Source organism: Podarcis melisellensis (genome assembly GCF_964234715.1).
Source record: "Podarcis melisellensis genome assembly, chromosome: 6".
NCBI classification, from domain to species: domain Eukaryota; kingdom Metazoa; phylum Chordata; class Lepidosauria; order Squamata; family Lacertidae; genus Podarcis; species Podarcis melisellensis.
This window is the reverse complement of record NC_138538.1, coordinates 67182823-67201249: the sequence shown is the minus strand read 5'-3', so window position 1 is coordinate 67201249 and position 18427 is coordinate 67182823. Positions and strand designations below refer to the sequence as shown.

At 40.8% G+C, this 18427-nt stretch overlaps 1 protein-coding gene across 18 annotated transcripts in view; it reads right to left on the bottom strand.

Moving 5' to 3' along the window:
* Nucleotides 1-18427, bottom strand: part of ADGRL2 (adhesion G protein-coupled receptor L2) — a 244508-nt gene that overhangs the window by 135203 nt on the left and 90878 nt on the right. For all 18 annotated transcript variants that reach the window (XM_081914094.1, XM_081914087.1, XM_081914086.1 and 15 more), the window contains exon 2: nt 17745-17925. In XM_081914094.1, coding sequence (XP_081770220.1) covers nt 17745-17817 — 73 coding nt within the window. In that variant the 5' untranslated portion in view covers nt 17818-17925. The remainder of the gene's footprint in view (nt 1-17744; nt 17926-18427) is intronic.

Genomic DNA, 18427 nt, shown 5'->3' with positions numbered 1-18427 from the left:
AGCCTGGTATAAACCAGAAACCTTCCCAAAAGCTTCTGAACTGAATGGACTTTTCAGGAAGCCTTCCTGTTAAAAGTATATGGACAATGATAACACAATTGCACACATGGCATCACTTTGCCAGTTAGGTGGCGATACAAAGCCATTTAGAATGGCATCCAGGGAGTCGTCAGAGGCAGGTGAACTGAGCAACAATTGAAGGGCGAAGGTAGGACATTGTTCAGCAAGTCAATCTTGCTTTGCCTGTACATTTGGGCCATCAAACCACAGTTTGAATTCTAAATTATGATTAGCACAAGCCACAGAATGGTGTGATGTCATGAGCCAATGTTTTGAGAACCTCCATAAATAGATTAGTTCCCTCAGGCTCTTCAAAGCAATCAGAAATGCATACCCCCTATGCAAGCATTCAAAAAGCAAAAAGTACAAAAAGAGCATACTTCCCAACTACCCACAACAAAGACAAAGCATGTGCCACATTAGATGCATACTGGATAGCAATCAAACAGTGGAATGAGAATTTACGAAATGTCTTAGGCTGCATCTCATTAATTAAAAGACACAGAGGAGAGATAATTCATCTTTCTGGATTTTTAGATTACGGAACAAAAGAGAATCCCCCCCCCCAGCTCAAAACCAACTCTTTTTTTTAACAGTGCCATTTAAAAGTGAGTTATATAGTAGCAATTTTTGAAAGAACTATAAAAGTGCTATCAACTCAGTTGTATTCTGTTAATGATTAACTCCAGCCCACAAAGAGCTGCCATGGCAAAAACCTCAGAGAGGAGATGTCTTTGTGTCAATGGCAGATCAAAACAGCATTACTAAAATTATCTAATCCCTTTAAATAGGATGCTGAAAGAAGAAGGGCTGGGGGAAGGAATTCATATTATTCTGTGTGTATATATACCAAACCAATATACTCTTGTTTATTTTTTCAGGTTTTTTTTTTTTAAGAGCCAGTGTGGTGTAGTGGTTAAGAGCGGTAGTCACGTAACCTGGGGAACCGGGTTCGCGTCTCCGCTCCTCCACATGCAGCTGCTGGGTGACCTTGGGCCAGTCACACTTCTTTAAAGTCTCTCAGCCCCACTCACCTCACAGAGTGTTTGTTGTGGGGGAGGAAGGGAAAGGAGAATGTTAGCCGCTTTGAGACTCCTGAAGGGGAGTGAAAGGCAGGATATCAAATCCAAACTCTTCTTCTTCTTCTTTTAAGAATTGTTTAACTGCTTTATTTGAAGATTTCTCTAATCACAAGAGCACAATGCATTAATCTGTATTTCACTGGCCGCTCCTTTAAAACATAACGAGCAATTTTGACTTTCATTTTCTCTTTTAAAGTTTATCAGTGACCAGCCCACTTTTTTTGCCATCCCTTCTTCCTACTCACTCTGCAATGTGGGGTTAATAACCCTGGCCTACGTTAGCAGGCCACAGGACTAGTGAGATCAAATATGTGACGTGATAAAGTGGCACATTCTCTCTCTCTCTCTTTTAATTTTATTTTTAAAATCTAACTTTTACATTGATTTCACACCCCCAAAAAAACCCTAATGAGTGGCCATAGTTCCCTAAAAACCTTATTTAGTATGGAAACTTCAGCCAATTTTTCCACTTTCATCATCTGCATTTCATACCAACAGGGGGAGGGGAGAACACCTGTGGCTTCATTTGTTGCTAGAGAATGTCTCACGTTTTCTTTTTATAACAAAGGGGCTGGAGGGAAAGTACTAAGAGAAAGCTGGTGTAAGTCAAGAACAAGAGGCTCAACGATAGCATTGCCAGCCTGGCACTTGAGTGTGTTATAGGCTCAAAGAACTCCGAGCTTAATAAAACAATTACACAGATGGATGCGGATACCAACGGCATTCTGTGTGCTGTCCTATCACTACACGAGCACCTGCAGCCTTGCACTGTCCTGCTAGGTGCTTTTGAAAACACCTGGGCAAGCTGTTTGCCTGAGATGCTAAGAGATAATTAGCAAATAAAACCACTCCTGGCACCCCTTCAACATTAGTGTCGAGTCGCAGCAGCAAGCTGGCACCTGGCAAAGAGAAATGCTAGATGCGATAATTCCAATTTACACATTCAGCACAACATTCCATCTGTCTGTCATCGGGAAACAGTTTCATATTCAATGATAACACAGATACCCCGAAATAATACCGCGTCCAATTGCTGACATGCAGATTCTGTGCACAAAGGAGGCACCAGCTGTGACCACTTTCTTTGCTTACATGGTAAGGGTCATTTTCCTATTGTAATAAGATTTTGGCATTTGGCGGGGGCGGGGAGTACTTTTAAATGGAAGAAACCAGTAAGAAGAGCAAGCTATCCAGCAAGACTCTGATCAAAGGCAGGTGCTGTACGTCTCTTTAAACACACAACCTCCCTAACCAAGATATTTGGCCATCATTCCTTTGAGGAGAACAGAGTTGCATTCCTTCAACTTTTAGATATACAATGGTACCTTGGGTTACATACGCTTCAGATTACAGACTTCGCTAAGCCAGAAATAGTACCTCGGGTTAAGAACATTGCTTCAGGATGAGAACAGAAATCGTGCAGTGGCGGCAGCAGGAGGCCCCATTAGCTAAAGTGGTGCTTCAGGTTAAGAACGGACCTCCAGAACAAATTAAGTACTTAACACGAGGTACCACTGTACAATCACAGAACCCATTGTCAAGTCTACTTGAGATTGCCAGGCAATCGCTTTCTTCATTAGCATCCCTTCCAGTCCAATCTCCTGGTCCCAAAAGGTGAGGCGAACACCTTCCTGTATCAGCGGCTATTTCTATTGAAGTCCAACTTCTTCTCCTAAAGCCATAACATTACAAAATACCTATTCTCCCTTCTATGTTGTTCTCCCTCCAGTTCCTAAGAAGACTTCATGGTTTTTGTGGTGACCAAGGAGATTGGTGTGATTCTGCTGATGTTAGTAGGCTGTATAATGCAAGCTTAACCAGATATTCTCAGTGACTGTTCACACTCAGCTCCTCTTTTATTTTACCTTTATTATTACCTGGCATAAACTTTACATGATTGGGTTCCTGGCAGTGGCCTCACCAGCAGGAGACTGGGAACTCAGGGTGACAGTTCTCCTACTTCTGTGTAAATGAGAGGCACACTTAACTCTAGCAGACTAACAGTGCAATTCTAGACATATGCATGGTGGCAGCTATAGCACCTCCAGGTATAGGGTGGTATATAAATTCAATAAATTAATAATAATAATAATAATTTTAAAAAACAAGAGTGCATGTTGACAGTCTTTCTCATAGGGCTTGTGATGAAACAGTGGGTGCTGATCTGTTGCAAAGGTCAAATGAAACAAGGACCAAAATTTAAATGAACCTGAAAACATTAATACCAAATATTACACACACACACCACCACCACCACCACAACAACAACTTACAGAGACACTGCAAACAATGCATTAAATCAACTATTAGCATTCACTTGCCATAAACATTAAACCTGACCCTTCAAAACTAGGACTTTATGTCAGAAATAGGTTATTCATAGATGTATGCATGGTTGGCATGCAATTGTTCCATTTCTTGTTCTTAGCCCCACTCCCCACCCCCCCAACCCAATGCAGCAAGGGTTCTGCATCCCAAGGATGGGAAAGCAACACTAAAGCTCCTCAGCAACATCTGCATTCCTAACAATAATTTAATGGTGGTTTAAGAATTGGAGCCTACAAACCCAAGGACCTGACTCTAAATTCAGTCACCTCATCCAGAGATTTGGGTGAATTCTGATGGGCACCTCCAATAATTTGTTTCAGTATAGGAGGATTATCTTCATGCCATAGATCAACTTCCTTCACCAAGTTTGTCAAGGAAGCCATTTCACAGTTTGCCCATTCACTGCTTCCCATGCCTAGAAAAGATTACTAAACTGAAATGGGAAGTGGTGATATCCATTGATTTCAGTGGAACTTACTTAGGAGTAAGAGTTATTAGAATTGGTGTGCCATTCTATATCTATTTAGGAAATCAAGTGAAGTTCTGTGAAGGATTTACCAGTTGATTTTTTATTTCATTTTTTAAGTTCGTACTTCTTGGAGCTCTAAATACAAAATTCACACCAACAGCAGCTTCAGACTTGTTTTATGAAGATCCAATAAAAGCCAGGGCTCTGGGATCCAAGTACATAAATTAGATTTATGTGTTTCAGGTTAAGAAGGGACCTCCAGAACAAATTAAGTTCTTAACCCGAGGTACCACTGTATATATATATTTAAATCCAAGTGGCCCTAGGAAGCAAAACTTTTAAATAGTGAAATGTTAAGGAGCTGCTCCCCTTCAACATTTCCCCCCATTCAAAATAGCTTTCCCTTACCTAAGCTATCCAGATCTTTTCCAAAGTGGATAGGATGGGTAGCTAAAATGAGTGGTGATGCTGGGATGGCAAATGCAGTCAAGGCAAAATAACTGAGCAGCCTCTATCCTCTGGTCTCCCGGGGGCGCTTTCATTGTGTGGGGGACGATGACACTTGTTTATTATGTCCAATCTACCACTCTTACCGGTGTGTTTGCACCACAATGACCTCCATGCCACATTACCCCTCTTCCTCCTGGCAATTAACAGCAAACCACCTGGTGGGAACTACCAGAGTGGCTCCACTCCATCCAGTGAGCCGCTTCTGGTTCTGGGGCATAAGAAATGCAAAACATACTGCTCACTTACTAGAGAGAGTGCATAGCTTTGTTCATATAGCTGTGCACCTGAAAATGTGTGAATGCAGACACACAAGCACTTCAGCAAGCTACAGACCTGGAATGACTTCAGTTCTCTGCTATGTTTTTATACATATGGGACTTACTTCCTCCTAGGTGTGCCATAGGACCACAGCCTTAAATTACTGGATTATAGCTCTCCATTTCCAGTTGTTTGCTATTATAGCAACCACAACAAAACCCTCTATTTTGCAGGGTAGGTGAATGGATAATTTATTTAGGATTATGTGATACATTAACAAAGAAGACTTGGGCTCTCTACAACAGAGGGAGAGCAAACTTCTTTTACACCACATTTGTTTCCTTGGTGCCATTTGAAGCAATTGTTTTTAGGTCCCCTCAAGGAAAGAGGTTTCACATTTTCTAGCCTTCCATTTAACCTGCCTTAATCAGTTGAACAAAAGTACTTTAGGTAAAATGATTCCTTCAGTTGCCTTAGCTACAAATCCCTATAGTATACTATAATTGAAATCTATTCACGTAAGTTAGGAATAATTAGGACCCCAAATTAAGCCAAATAGAAAGTTAATTCAAATAGTCAGCTGCTGTCATTTAAACGGTTATGGAGTTTTACTGTTGCTTAACATCTCTGAATGTGTTAAAATGCACTGCTGCACACTGATCAGCATCTCAATGGTTTAGTCTGACCAGAAACAGGGTCACCAGTGCTCATCTCTTTAGCTGCACCCTTTCTAGCAAAAGGCTTCCCAGTTATCGCCAGTTGATCTTTGCTGTGAGTCAATAAGCTACTCTCCAGACAGAATGAAATATGGCAGGGCCATGGTAAATAAAGCAGATCTCTGTCATCAAACAAAAAAAAAAGAAAGGAAAAGAAAAAGCAACAAAGGAAAGCACCCTTTTCAAAAAAAATCTTATTCTAAGCAATATCAGAATAAAACAAAGTATTAAACAAGCTTCCTGTCATCTATGGACATAAGAAAATTTTGGATGAAAGCATGCATCATGATGTAAACATACTGGACTGGGTTGTACATCACACTAAGCCAAACCTAGAACAAACCATGGTTACTGCTAGTGGTTAGTCAGGACAGAGCTTAACTGCAAGCCTTGGTTCAAACAACACACTAAAGTCAAACTTTGGTGGCTACAAGCTCCTCTCCAGGACCCTGTATGTTCGTGCATTCACACTAAACTGTGTTTACGTAACCATGGTAGTTAAACCAGTCAGCTTCATAAACCATGAATTGAAATTGGTTTAACACCTAACAGTCATTTGTTGTAAACCAAAATTCCTGGTTTGCACATAAAGCTAAACGGAGATTATTTGAAAGTAAATTCAGCAGAAGCCTTCCAATCATTACAGCTCTAATCATTTAACTGATGAAGTTACTAAGCAAATAGTTATGTATAGATCTTACATGATGTGGTTATATTGTAAGAAAAGAGCCAGTGTTATCTCAAGTCCTTTAAAGATGCACTGTATCTCAGAAAACCATTGTATGCAGACATACTCTGTTGCGAAGCTGAGGCTGCTAAAGAGGCCAGAGACCATCTTGGCTGTGCATCTTGGAAGACCTGCTCCCTGCCTTGCAGCCTTTTTCCCACCTGGCCTCAGAAGGCAGGGCCCTGACTGACTCCAGCTACAAAAGCTGAGGCTGCTAAGCAGACTTGGATACTGTTTAGGGGGCTTTGTTGGGAGTGAGGGCTGTTGCTGTTATTGATATTTATTTTAGCTCTTACAATTTATGTGGATCTTGTTCAAGTTGGTTGTTTACTTTTTGATGTTGTGTTTATTGTTTATATCTACTTTTGTTATGCTTGCAATTATGTAATTCTTTTATATGTTGTAAGCCACTTTGAACATGGTTTTAACTTTGGAAATGTGGTGTAGAAATAAAATGATTTACTGACAGACTGATTCCACAAACTATGATAAACCACATATATTTTTGACTCAAAAAGGCCTGACTTCAGATTCTACAAATCTTTTAACATCGTCTCACACTTACTTTTTAAATAATCTATCATAAACAATGCATCCAGTAATTAACTCAAAACTGAAACTGAAGTTCTTTCATAATACACTTCACAACGGGTTGTAGAGATTATAAAGTGTTCACCGCCTACTATTTTAATAAATGAAATGATGTTTGTATTTACGACTTCATATTTTCTTTAACTGTAAACCAAACCTTGGGGGCACTGGTGAAAAAAAGACTGCAAAATAATCATTTAAATAAAAATTAAGTTTTCAAGACTTCATCAGTCTTAATGGGCAATAACTTACATCACTGTTGAAATCTGTATGCATGCCAGCTTCATCTGTTGCAAATTAAATAATGAAAACGGACAAGAAACAAGGGTACTTTTTTCTGTTTACTAAGAGCAGATTCATATCAAACCCACTGAAATGCATAATCAGTTCTAAATGGCCACAAAACCTCATTTTCCCAAACAGAATTATGGTGCCAAATATACATTTGAGCCTAGACTATATAATTAAAATTCATCTAAGAAACATCTTGTTTGAATAAGATTGTCATCTGATGACATAGTAAGAACACACACACACACACACACACACACACAGAGAGAGAGAGAGAGAGAGAGAGAGAGAGAGAGAGAGAGAGAGATTCCTCTGCTCGGACAGGGGGAAAAGATCACAATTGGATGCATTAGGAAGGAAATAGGAATATGAAGCCAAAGTGTTTCAAAACTTCATTTGTATCTTCACATTTCAAATGGAACACTTTCTGTTCATTCTAGTAAATCCATAACTGATAAGGAGGGCAAGCTGCTTGCAAAAGAAATCTATAACCAGTTGTTTCTACTGTTAAGAATGGAGCAACATTTCAAGCTAGCTTTCCTCTGTCTCCTGAGGTTGTATTTGACAAACGGATGGCCAATCGACAATTTACTTTTATGCTCAAGAGTTTAATGCCAAAAAATGCACACATGTCACAATCAATGCAAAGAAACCTTGTTGCTTGAACGCTAAAGTAATTTTCATAACTGACAGTACCCTAAGTGCTAAAGTGTTGTTTTTTAAAGTGAAATAGAGGTTACCTCTTAGATTTGGACAAAAAAGAAAATCTCCAGGACAAGGACATTTCTTGTTCTAAAATACTACAGGTACAGCGAGCTGTACTAAAAAAGTACATAGCTTTTCCTAGACTAGGCTTCTTAATTATGCAATAAGGCATTTAAATTATATGTGCTCTTTCCAGTAGAAAGTGCTTAGGAAACCAACAGGAACACATAACACAATTTGGTTTCCTTTCCAACACTGTTCCACAGTTGGGAGGGGGGGACTGCATTGCGAGAATTAATTTTTCACACCTCTTTGCCAACAGCAGGAAAGCATCTACAAAGTACCTTTTAACACAACCAAAATCACACCCACACACCCTTCTCACTAGGATTGTTCAATCTCATTTGAAATTAGGAGATTCTCCGTCTTCCTTCTGTTAAAAACAACTGCAGTATCACTCTGGCCAATGATCTGCATGTACCAAAAAGGGTATATGCAGATACTCCTACAACTCTCTTTCAAAGAAAAGTCAGTGGGTAGCGATAATGAAATCACAAAAAAGGTTTAGCACAACAGAAATTTCATATTTAGTAGAGATGCTCAGGTTCCTTTTGGAGGCAGAGAAAAATTGACGCCATCTCAAAATATGGTGTTGCTCTGTTTATTAAAGTGAGCAGGGTTTCTGTCTTGCCATAGTCTCAGGATTACTGCTGATTTGCTTATCAATTGCCCTGTGATCTTCGGATAAAGTATGGTATAGAAATTCAATTAATAATAATAGTAATAATAATAAAAATATATAATTATTGGTATGTTACTCCCAATTGGTAAACTGCTAACAAAAGGTTTCAAAAACAAAATCAGGTGATAAATGTAAGAAAAGCAAGCAAGTTCATTATACTGTGTTTGACACCTTAGCATTCTAAAGGTCAAAAACACCTTGCCACTCAATGATTCTGCCACGCTCAGATTTTACTGGGGGCTAAACTAACGCTTCCTAAGAAGGTGCCGAAGCGAGAAGGAAAAATAGCTCTGATGATATTAATTCCTCATTCCTCAACCCAACAAACACGATGAGCATTCGAAAATTCTAAAACTAAACAGTGTTCTAACCTCTTTTCCTTGTGCACTGGAGAAACAAACCAACCCATTCACATATGTAATTGCAGGGGGTTGGACCAGATGTGAACTAGATGATCCTTGAGTTCTCTTCAAACTCTACAATTCTATGATTCCGTGAGTATAAAAGGGATGTTGGGCCACTCCTCTACTCATGTAGGCTTTTGCCACATTCTGAAACCCTGGATGTAGACAGATCCCTGCAGATGTCCATCCAAAAAAAGAAAAGAAAGGATGTCTGAAATGAGTTGTGCAGCAGGGGCAGAGATACAGCCACTCAGCCCCATTCGATGCACAAGAAGGACTAGTCTGTTCATCTGTTTTAACAAAAGTCAAAAGGTAAAGGGGGCCTTGACCGTTAGGTCCAGTCACAGACAACTCTGGGGTTGCAGCGCTCATCTCGCTTTACTGGCCGAGGGAGCCAGCGTACAGCTTCCAGGTCATGTGGCCACCATGACTAAGCTGCTTCTGGCGAACCAGAGCTGCACACGGAAACGCTGTTTACCTTCCCATCGGAGCGGTACCTACAGTATTTATCTACTTGCACTGTGTGCTTTTGAACTGCTAGGTTGTCAGGAGCAGGGACCGCACAATGGGAGCTCACCCCGTCACGGGGATTCAAACCGCCGACCTTCTGATCGGCAAGCCCTAGGCTCTGTGGTTTAGACCACAGCGCCACCCACATCTAAAAACTACTAGATTTATTGTGGCAAGAGCTATGCATAATGTTTGAAGCTTCACAAATTTGACAAATGGTTTTATACTGTAGTAGACAACAAATACTGTAAGATATTGTAAAAAAAAAAAATAACTATGCCCTGGTAAGCAACAACAGTCATAACATGATATATGTGACTTGCATTAAGTTCATCTGTTCCTCAAGGGTTATGCTACAATTCTGACTTATTCACTTATTATTTACTCTCAAAGTTTTGTGACTTGAAGCTATAGTTCCTTGCATTCTGTCCCAAATCCTTCTCATAAACTCATTTACAAGATATTATAGTAAGTTCCTCTGATTTCAACAGAACTTACAGCTCAATCAGAAACGGGATTATTCCAGTACACTAATTTCTCCCTTTTTTTAAACAGTTCATGGGACCCATCTGGAAAACAGGTCTCAAGTTCACCTCCACAACTAAATCATTAAAAGACACATTGCTTATTACACTATCTGTAAGATTTGCCTAGGTTTTTTGTTGTTGTTGAATTTAAATTTATGTCTGTTCATTTTCTTTCTATTCTCCACCCTTGAAAGTTACAAACTTCAACTTTGCACACAACTATTTTTAAAAAATAGAAATAAATATTCATGCACTATACATACTGGGGACCACTCCTTTTAAACAGGAGCTGTTAGGCACAAACCATGCGTAGGCGGCTGAAATGTAACCTCGAATCTTCAGGTAATTTAAAACAAGAGGCGACTACAGGCTAAAAATGGCAATAAAGATACCCTTAACCAACTGTGTCTAACCAAGAAAGCTAAACCAATTCAATCTAATCCTAGTGACTGATCATGGAGCTATTCTTTAGGTGACTGAACAAGGTTATCACAATGAAAAGTAGTAAATTGAAGCATTACTTTAGAGGGCAACAGAAATAAAAAAAATTGGGCTAGCACTAGCAAACTATTCCTCAACCGCTTTGTTGGAAAATTTTCAACATCCTTTTATTCTTTGTATATGGAGCACCCAGAGCTGTTAAATGGCTTCCACTATCACAAATGTGTTAAGCAAAGTTTATAACTGAGTGTCTAACAAGGAACAGCTGAAGCTATGTAGCTCACTGAAATTCAAGATTTAGAATTACCTGAGTCACATTATGAGCAAAGTTGCATTAATATATACCTTGACTGCCAAAGGCAAAGACTTCCTAGTTAAGTTCCTAAACAATGTTTCCTTCAGTGAAGCACAACAAATGGCAATTCACAAACTGGAGTTGTCAGGTTTGTCTCTTATCCTACACCGCCTAGACCGTTTCCCCTCTCCTTTCATATATCCAGTTTTTGCAAGGCCTTGTCTTCCTAGGAAGGAAAGCTGCAAAAGGACACACACACTGCATGCTTTCAAAATGGAAAGCTATGCACTGAGAACCGTTCATACTCCATTTGCAGGTTGATTATTAGCATCTGCAGATATCTGCACTTACCAGACAGGGTTGTTGTGAAAACAAACCAGGATTAACTCCATGCAGGCCACTCCTGAGGTGGGGTAGTATAGGGATGGGATGGAGAAGTAAGCATTATGTCACTGCAGAGACACAAGCAGCTATTTGAGCAGAAAAGTGAAGGCCATGGCTGTCCATTTTCAGCTGACATCACCCAAGGAAGTCACTTTACTGACAGCCATCTCATTCTGCTTTATAGTTTCGGCCAGAGAAAATGGAGTATCTTGACCATAGCAGGTCAAATGAGCTCTTATCCTTCATTCGTTTTTATAATGGCTAATGAATCACTTTTGCATCTGCATGTTATGTTAAAAACCTTACATTTTATGTTAAAAACTTTGCTTGGAGCTAATTGTGTGCTCCCCCAACCCCTTACTCAAATGAATGAGCCTGATCTGATCAGGGCCACAGCATATACAGTGGGGAACTTTCATTCCCATATGTAACCACCATAGATAGCTCAGTCAGTAGAGCATGGGTTTGAGCCCCGCATTGGGCAAAAGATTGCTGGCTTGCAGGGTAAAGGAAAAGGGACTCCTGACCATTAGGTCCAGTCGTGACCGACTCTGGGGTTTCGGTGCTCATCTCGCTTTATTGGCCGAGGGAGCCAGCATACAGCTTCCGGGTCATGTGGCCAGCATGACTAAGCTGCTTCTGGCGAACCAGAGCAGTGCACAGAAATGCTGTTTACCTTCCCGCCAGAGCGGTACCTATTTATCTATTTGCACTTTGACGTGCTTTCAAACTGATAGGTGGGCAGTAGCAGGGACCGAGCAACGGGAGCTCACCCAGTCATGCGGATTCGAACCGCCGACCTTCTGATCGGCAAGTCCTAGGCTCTGTGGTTTAACCCACAGCACCACCTGTGTCCCTCTGGATTGCAGGGGGTAGGGCTAAATGACCGTCGTATTCCCTTCCAATTCTATGATTCGATTGGTGCCAACTATAGCTAATTGGTAGGGACGCAGGTGGCGCTGTGGGTAAAACCTCAGCGCCTAGGACTTGCCGATCGCATGGTCGGTGGTTCGAATCCCCGCGGCGGGGTGCGCTCCCGTCGTTCGGTCCCAGCACCTGCCAACCTAGCAGTTTGAAAGCACCTCCAGGTGCAAGTAGATAAATAGGGACCGCTTACCAGCGGGAAGGTAAACGGCGTTCCGTGTGCTGCACTGGCTCGCCAGATGCAGCTTGTCACGCTGGCCACGTGACCCGGAAGTGTCCGCGGACAGCGCTGGCTCCTGGCCTATAGAGTGAGATGAGCGCACAACCCTAGAGTCTGGCAAGACTGGCCCATACGGGCAGGGGTACCTTTACCTTTACCTTTATAGCTAATTGGTGCACAAATGTGAAGGGGTAGTGGAAGGGAAGCTGCAGGTGGGAAAGCAAGCATTCCCTTGTTTACTGGGGTCCCAGTTTTACCATCAGCTTTATTACGTTGAATGTGAATTAGTACAGCACATATTTTATTCTTTTGTTTTCTTTCATTGCAATGTTAGGCACTCGCTGCTTCATGTAACTTATTACCTTGGCTGTGGTTTTCAAAACAAAAACTGTTCATATTACTCCAATAAAAAAAAGAATAACTTTTAAGGAAGATGGAACATTAACGTCTTCTATTTTATTTCTTCACTTTTGAGTAGTTTCCTCCCCCCCCCCCCAAAATATCTTCAGACACCATTATCTATTTACAACTGAAACAAGACTGCAAAGTCCCTGTCAGGAAGCTCCTCTAAAACAGTATCTGGCGAATGCTTTATCAGGAGCTGAACCAGATGTAGATTCTTGCTATGTTTTTCTTCCATCTTCTACACAGTGTTATGCCTAGGGGGTTTTTTTCTGGACACATTAGCAAAGAACAACATGCTTTAACTGAGTATGCACCTCCAATGCATTTCGATGGGATGTGGTTTTTATGCAGGGAATGCAGAATTGCTACTCATTTCTTGAGGAGAATCCAGATGGCATTTACCCAGTTAGGAAGTTTGTTCCTGTTACACCACATTTCCTTACACTCGAAAAGTGCAGTGGGCCCCACTTGTAAAAACATTACTGTGGTAATGAATGTGGTATGGACTGTGGTTCCCTTAACATTACAGACACTTAATATTACAGACACCTATGGGATTAATGGCTCTGAAACCACTGGAGTCCTTCCTCATCCTACCATTTTGAGAAGCTTAAATACCTTCCTCATCCAAGGATATAGCACACATCTACTGATAAAAAGCTATCTCCAGCCCTCCCCAATTACAATGGAGTGGGGATATAGCACCATTTGTATTCATAGCAACATGGGCTTTTAGAGCTAGTAATTTAGAAATGGTGAAATGGACTGTTGACTTGACAGATGATAATGCAGAAAACATCACTACCTTTCCTGAACCAGCACCTGCCTTTATAGCCCCCACAGTGGTTCATTTTTTCATTCTGTCCATTAAAACTACAAGCACAAAGGGGATTCGAGCCTGTAGTAGAATTTTATTTAGTGATCTGGGATGTATCAGATCTCCCATCCCTATATATGACAAAGGAGGGCACCCCACACTAGCCAAGAAAGCTGCCTTGCACCTATAGTCCACAGCAGCTCAGGTCCCTTACCAATATAGAAGCTTTCATATCAGGGTTCCTTGATGATTTCAGGAACTAAGAAACTCATCTGGCTCGCTACAGTTGGTGTTCACTTTCTGCCTCACATTTACACCTCAACTGCCATAAGTCCAAAATCCCAGTTCTTCAGAAGGGCCTGTTGGGTGATAAACTTCATCTTGGTACCTCTTCTCCTGCCCCATACAACTCAACCCCACATTCACCTTTGGTCCTGATGCTTTTCCACATATAGTTCTGTCTGGTACAGCACAGCTACACCTGAGCCTATTACATTTTTTTTTTAAAGCAGAACTTGCAAGACTATCCAATAAAGCAAGATTCATTTCCCCTGCTTTGGCTTGAAGCTACCTCCACATTAGTATTCCTTTCCAGAACAGAGAACCACAATATTTGATTTATTTTAAGAATTTGTAATTAATGTGGCTCCATTCCGTCTACTCTTCCCAATTTCTTTCCCAGTTTTCTTTTAAGTGAGAAATGTTGGGTTTTTTTTATTTTAAAGAATTCAATTCGGTACTGAAGCATCAAAAATTGCCTCTGGCAACTGCTGGCAACTAAAGGCAAGAAAAATAAGAGATGAGAACAACATGAATTTGAAATGCTACAAATGGAAATGAAAATTAGCTCGGAAATGGTGGAAATTCATCATTTCACTTTTTCCATCCCTAATGTATGCAGATGATGTTCTCCCCTCGAAATATTGCTTGTTAAACAGTGCTATTTGACATTTCTTTCTTCTCCTCGATCTTATCTACAGTACTGAGCTCAAATATTTATCAAAGTATCGCTGATAAAAGACAGGGGTGATTTTCCCCTTCAACTGTACAGTTCTAAAGTAAAAATATCTAACAGCATATCACCCCTATCCAGATATTTATTCTGAGATCAGAAACCTACATGAGCACCTTGAGATCAAGGGGCCAATGTAGCACCCACCAGATGCTGCTGGAATACATACACCCCCCCAAATTATCCTTGATCACTGGTCATGTTGTCTGGGGATGAAAGAAGCTGTAGTCCAGCAAGATTCGGAGGGTATCCAGTTGGCTACCCCTGTCCATATGCAGACAATCTTCTCCATTCCATTTAGTGGAGGGAAGTAAACTGCATCCACTGAAACGTAAGGGAGCCTACCATGATGTAAAAGAATAAAAGGAAGCGTCAAAACCTGTGCTATGCACACATGGTTTTCATGCAGAGGTTCGCAACCCTGAGTTCCTGGAATTTCCTGTTAATAGATCACATAGCAGACAATGGGAAAGTCTTCTGGACTTGCTTGAATAGTCAATATCCCCAGACAGCTCAGTCAGCAGAACAGGAGACTCTTAATCCCAGGGTTGTGGGTTCAAGCCCTACATTGGGCAAAAAATCCATGCCTTGCAGGGGGATGGACTAAATGGCCCTTCCAGCTCTACAACTCTTTGATTCTAAGATTAGTCTAGAGACAGATTGCCTGATTTGAGCCCCATATGCACCATATCTTTAAAGCAGTATCGTACCACTTTAAGCAGTCATGGCTTCCCCCAAATAATCCTGGGAATCCTGTTAAGGGTGGGAGCTGTTAGGAGACCTCTGCGCCCTTTGAAGAGCGAAAATTCCTAGAGTTCCCTGAGGAGACACATTGATTGTTAAATCACTCTGGGAATAGGGGGTCTCCTTAGCAATTCTCAGCACGTTTAAGCAACTGCAATTCCTATGGGTGGGGTAGACAAGACCGCTTAAAGTGGCATGATTTTGTTTTAATTGGATAGCCCAAATGGTGCCTTGTAATAAGGAAGCTTTCAATGTTCCCAATACTTCCGCAGTATTTCACAGGAATTTCTTATCACTAAAACAACCCCCAATTCTTCTTTTTTATAAAGGCATTGCAGTAATTACTCAGCGCACCTAGTGGTTACATGTAGACATCTAAGCTTCTCATTAGCTTTTAACTTCTTTACTTCGTAAAGGTGGCTGCATAGTACATCACCTCTCATTTATAAACTGCAGTTCCACAGGAAAATAAAAATTTAATTCTCTACTAAAGGCATAAAGGCCAGCTGGAGCACACGTATATAACAATATTCTCTGACAATCACAAATTACCAACTAATGAAACCGCAACTGAGAAAAGTGCGCTTTTGGTCAGAGCTGGCCTTCGACACTCCGCCGACAACTCTGTAGGGAGGCAGGGGGAGGTCTTAAAAGTTGGTCAGGCAAACCAGGTTTTCAAAGGGCAATATCCCCTGAGAGAGATTGCAGGTCTACACTGCGTGAAATCTAAATTGGAGTTCCTACACGACACTTCTTCTTTTTTCCAATTCAAGCCCATGAGCCGTGTCTTAGCACAGAGCCAACATTAAACTAAATAGATATAGAATGTTTTAAAGCTTTCTGCAAGATATTCATGGAAGTAAACAATGGTCTTTATTGTTCAACATGTGGGAGGGAAGAGGGAGCTGGGAACACAATCCTTGGCGCTCGGTGCCTTTACCCTGTTTGCAGGGGTTGACACCTCAGATACACAACTAGGCTCACAGGAGCATTCACAGATATGAAACTCCTCAATTCCCTTCCAAAACATTATCAGGAGAGAAGGACTGGGATGAAGGGTGACTATTACCATGCCAACAGGAGAGATCGTAATAAGATCCCACACATAAAAACAGTGGCTACATTCACCAGCTACATTAACAATGCGGTCCTAACCCTAAGTTGGGCAATATCTGGTTTTCAACATCATGACAATATCACCAGCTAAATATCACGATATACCGACATATTACGATGTCTGATATAAGGATGGAGCTATGTAGAGGCATTGGCTGGCTTTACAGTTTTCCCCCCATCATGATTTTTGCCAGCCAGCTCTTGTGATCCGTTGCCCCCTGTGTTGTTTCTTTTAATACAACAACAAAATGTCTGTTGCAGTTTAGCTAGTTTGTTGCTAAGAACTCTTAGCTGATTTTCATGAATTAGAACTAAGATAAAGGAGATACACTGTATAATTCAATGGCATGCAATCTCCATTCATTTCAATGGGACTTATACGGAATGAATGGAGGTTGGGCAGCAGCTTTGCTTGATTATCTATCCTGACAACCTGCTACACAAGCGTGGCACTGCAACAGTGCCGGGGGGGTGTTGTGCTAGTGTTGAAAGGAAATACGCTAGCACAAATGACTAGGTCTGTGACACCAGTGAAAATGAACATGACAATTTTATTCGAAAAAAGGGGGTGGGGAAGACACTTCTTTTCTTTCTAATTTAAGTGTAGCCTTAGGTACTGCATCTAACAGTAGGTAAATAAATTTTCAAACAGCACTGAGATTTAAGTTGATGGTGACCCACTTTCAATTACACTTTACCCAGTTCTGAGATGTACAGTGCTGATTTTCCACTAACGACTTGCCACACTGATGTCAGTAAGACCAGTAAGTGAGAAAGCAATAGCCCCGAATGCACTTTCTCTTCCATCGGATCATACATATTTAAAGCTGCTATGTCTTGTGTTTATGTAACTTGCAGTTTGCTGGTTTTCAAGGACAGCATTTTGAGATGGCTCAACAAGAGGAATCCAAAAATAAACCACCTGCCACTCAAGGACAGTCACCCCAGCACTCCACTTGCTAAACAACATATTCCATTGTCAGGAATCAATTAATCATTTACATTTTTAAATAAGAGGCCACTTAGAATTTGCAGCAGATGCTTAATAATAGTTAAAGCAAAGTTGGGAAGCTGTTTTAGTCATGTTCTTAAACATAATTTCAAGGACATAATGACTTAAAATTAATTTTTTAAAGGTATTCATAAAGAGAGGGGAAAAGGAATGGAAAAGCCACAGGAAAAATAGCTTCACCTAACCTAATAATACGCCATGAAAATGAAAAATATTACATACACATCAAGTATAATCATATTGGTCAATCACATGTGGATACAGCCCAAAAGAATAAGCTTCAGAAGTTGACAAATATACCATCGTATGCCAAAATAAGTTTTATCCCACTAGGGTAGGAACATCTTTTCTGCAATAAATTATGTTGTCCTTTTGGACTCTCATGGTTTACATGAGCAGACACATCTCATCACAACAGAAACTTAAAATTTTAACTTAAGAGAATTTATCTTACCTTCTGTACACTGGAGGAAGCTGACTATGAGAAGTAGCCAAAACCTTTTCATTCTGCAATCAGAAGCCACCATTATTGACCCCCCTTTCTCAACGTATTTCTTCTTTTTATTCCTTAAAGATTCCAGTTATAAATGTCCAGCGTCATTCGAGTGGGTGGTCTACATCATTGATCTTCATAACTGGGGAAAGAAACGGAAATGGGAAAAAATAAATAAAAATCAACTCATGTTCGCGTCACTAAAACGTTTTCAAAACGATACATAGAGATCAGACTCTTGTTGATAAGAAAACGGGCAGGGGTTGCAGGAAGAACCAACAACTGGCCACCATCAAGTTAAAAAAAAATAAAGTTGTTTTAATGATCATCTTCCAACTGAGGCAGGAACTGTTAATGATGCTGGCATGTTCCTGTGAGAAGTGGTGAAGCCAGGGAAGTGGATTTCCATGAAGTCTCAAGTTAAAACATTGCGAGGCGAGGGGAAAAGAAAAACCCCAAACACTCGTACAAGGAAGTCGGGCAGCTGCCAAAAGAAACTAAGCAGGAGGTCTCTCCTTCACAGTTTCCCTGCCTTCCACTTGCATCGCTAGTGCCACCCTTTGTATTATGTATGGCTCTGCGCCCCCTCAGACGAAAAGCAGAAGCGGCAGAAACGATACAATCAAAATATCCATTTTTGCTGA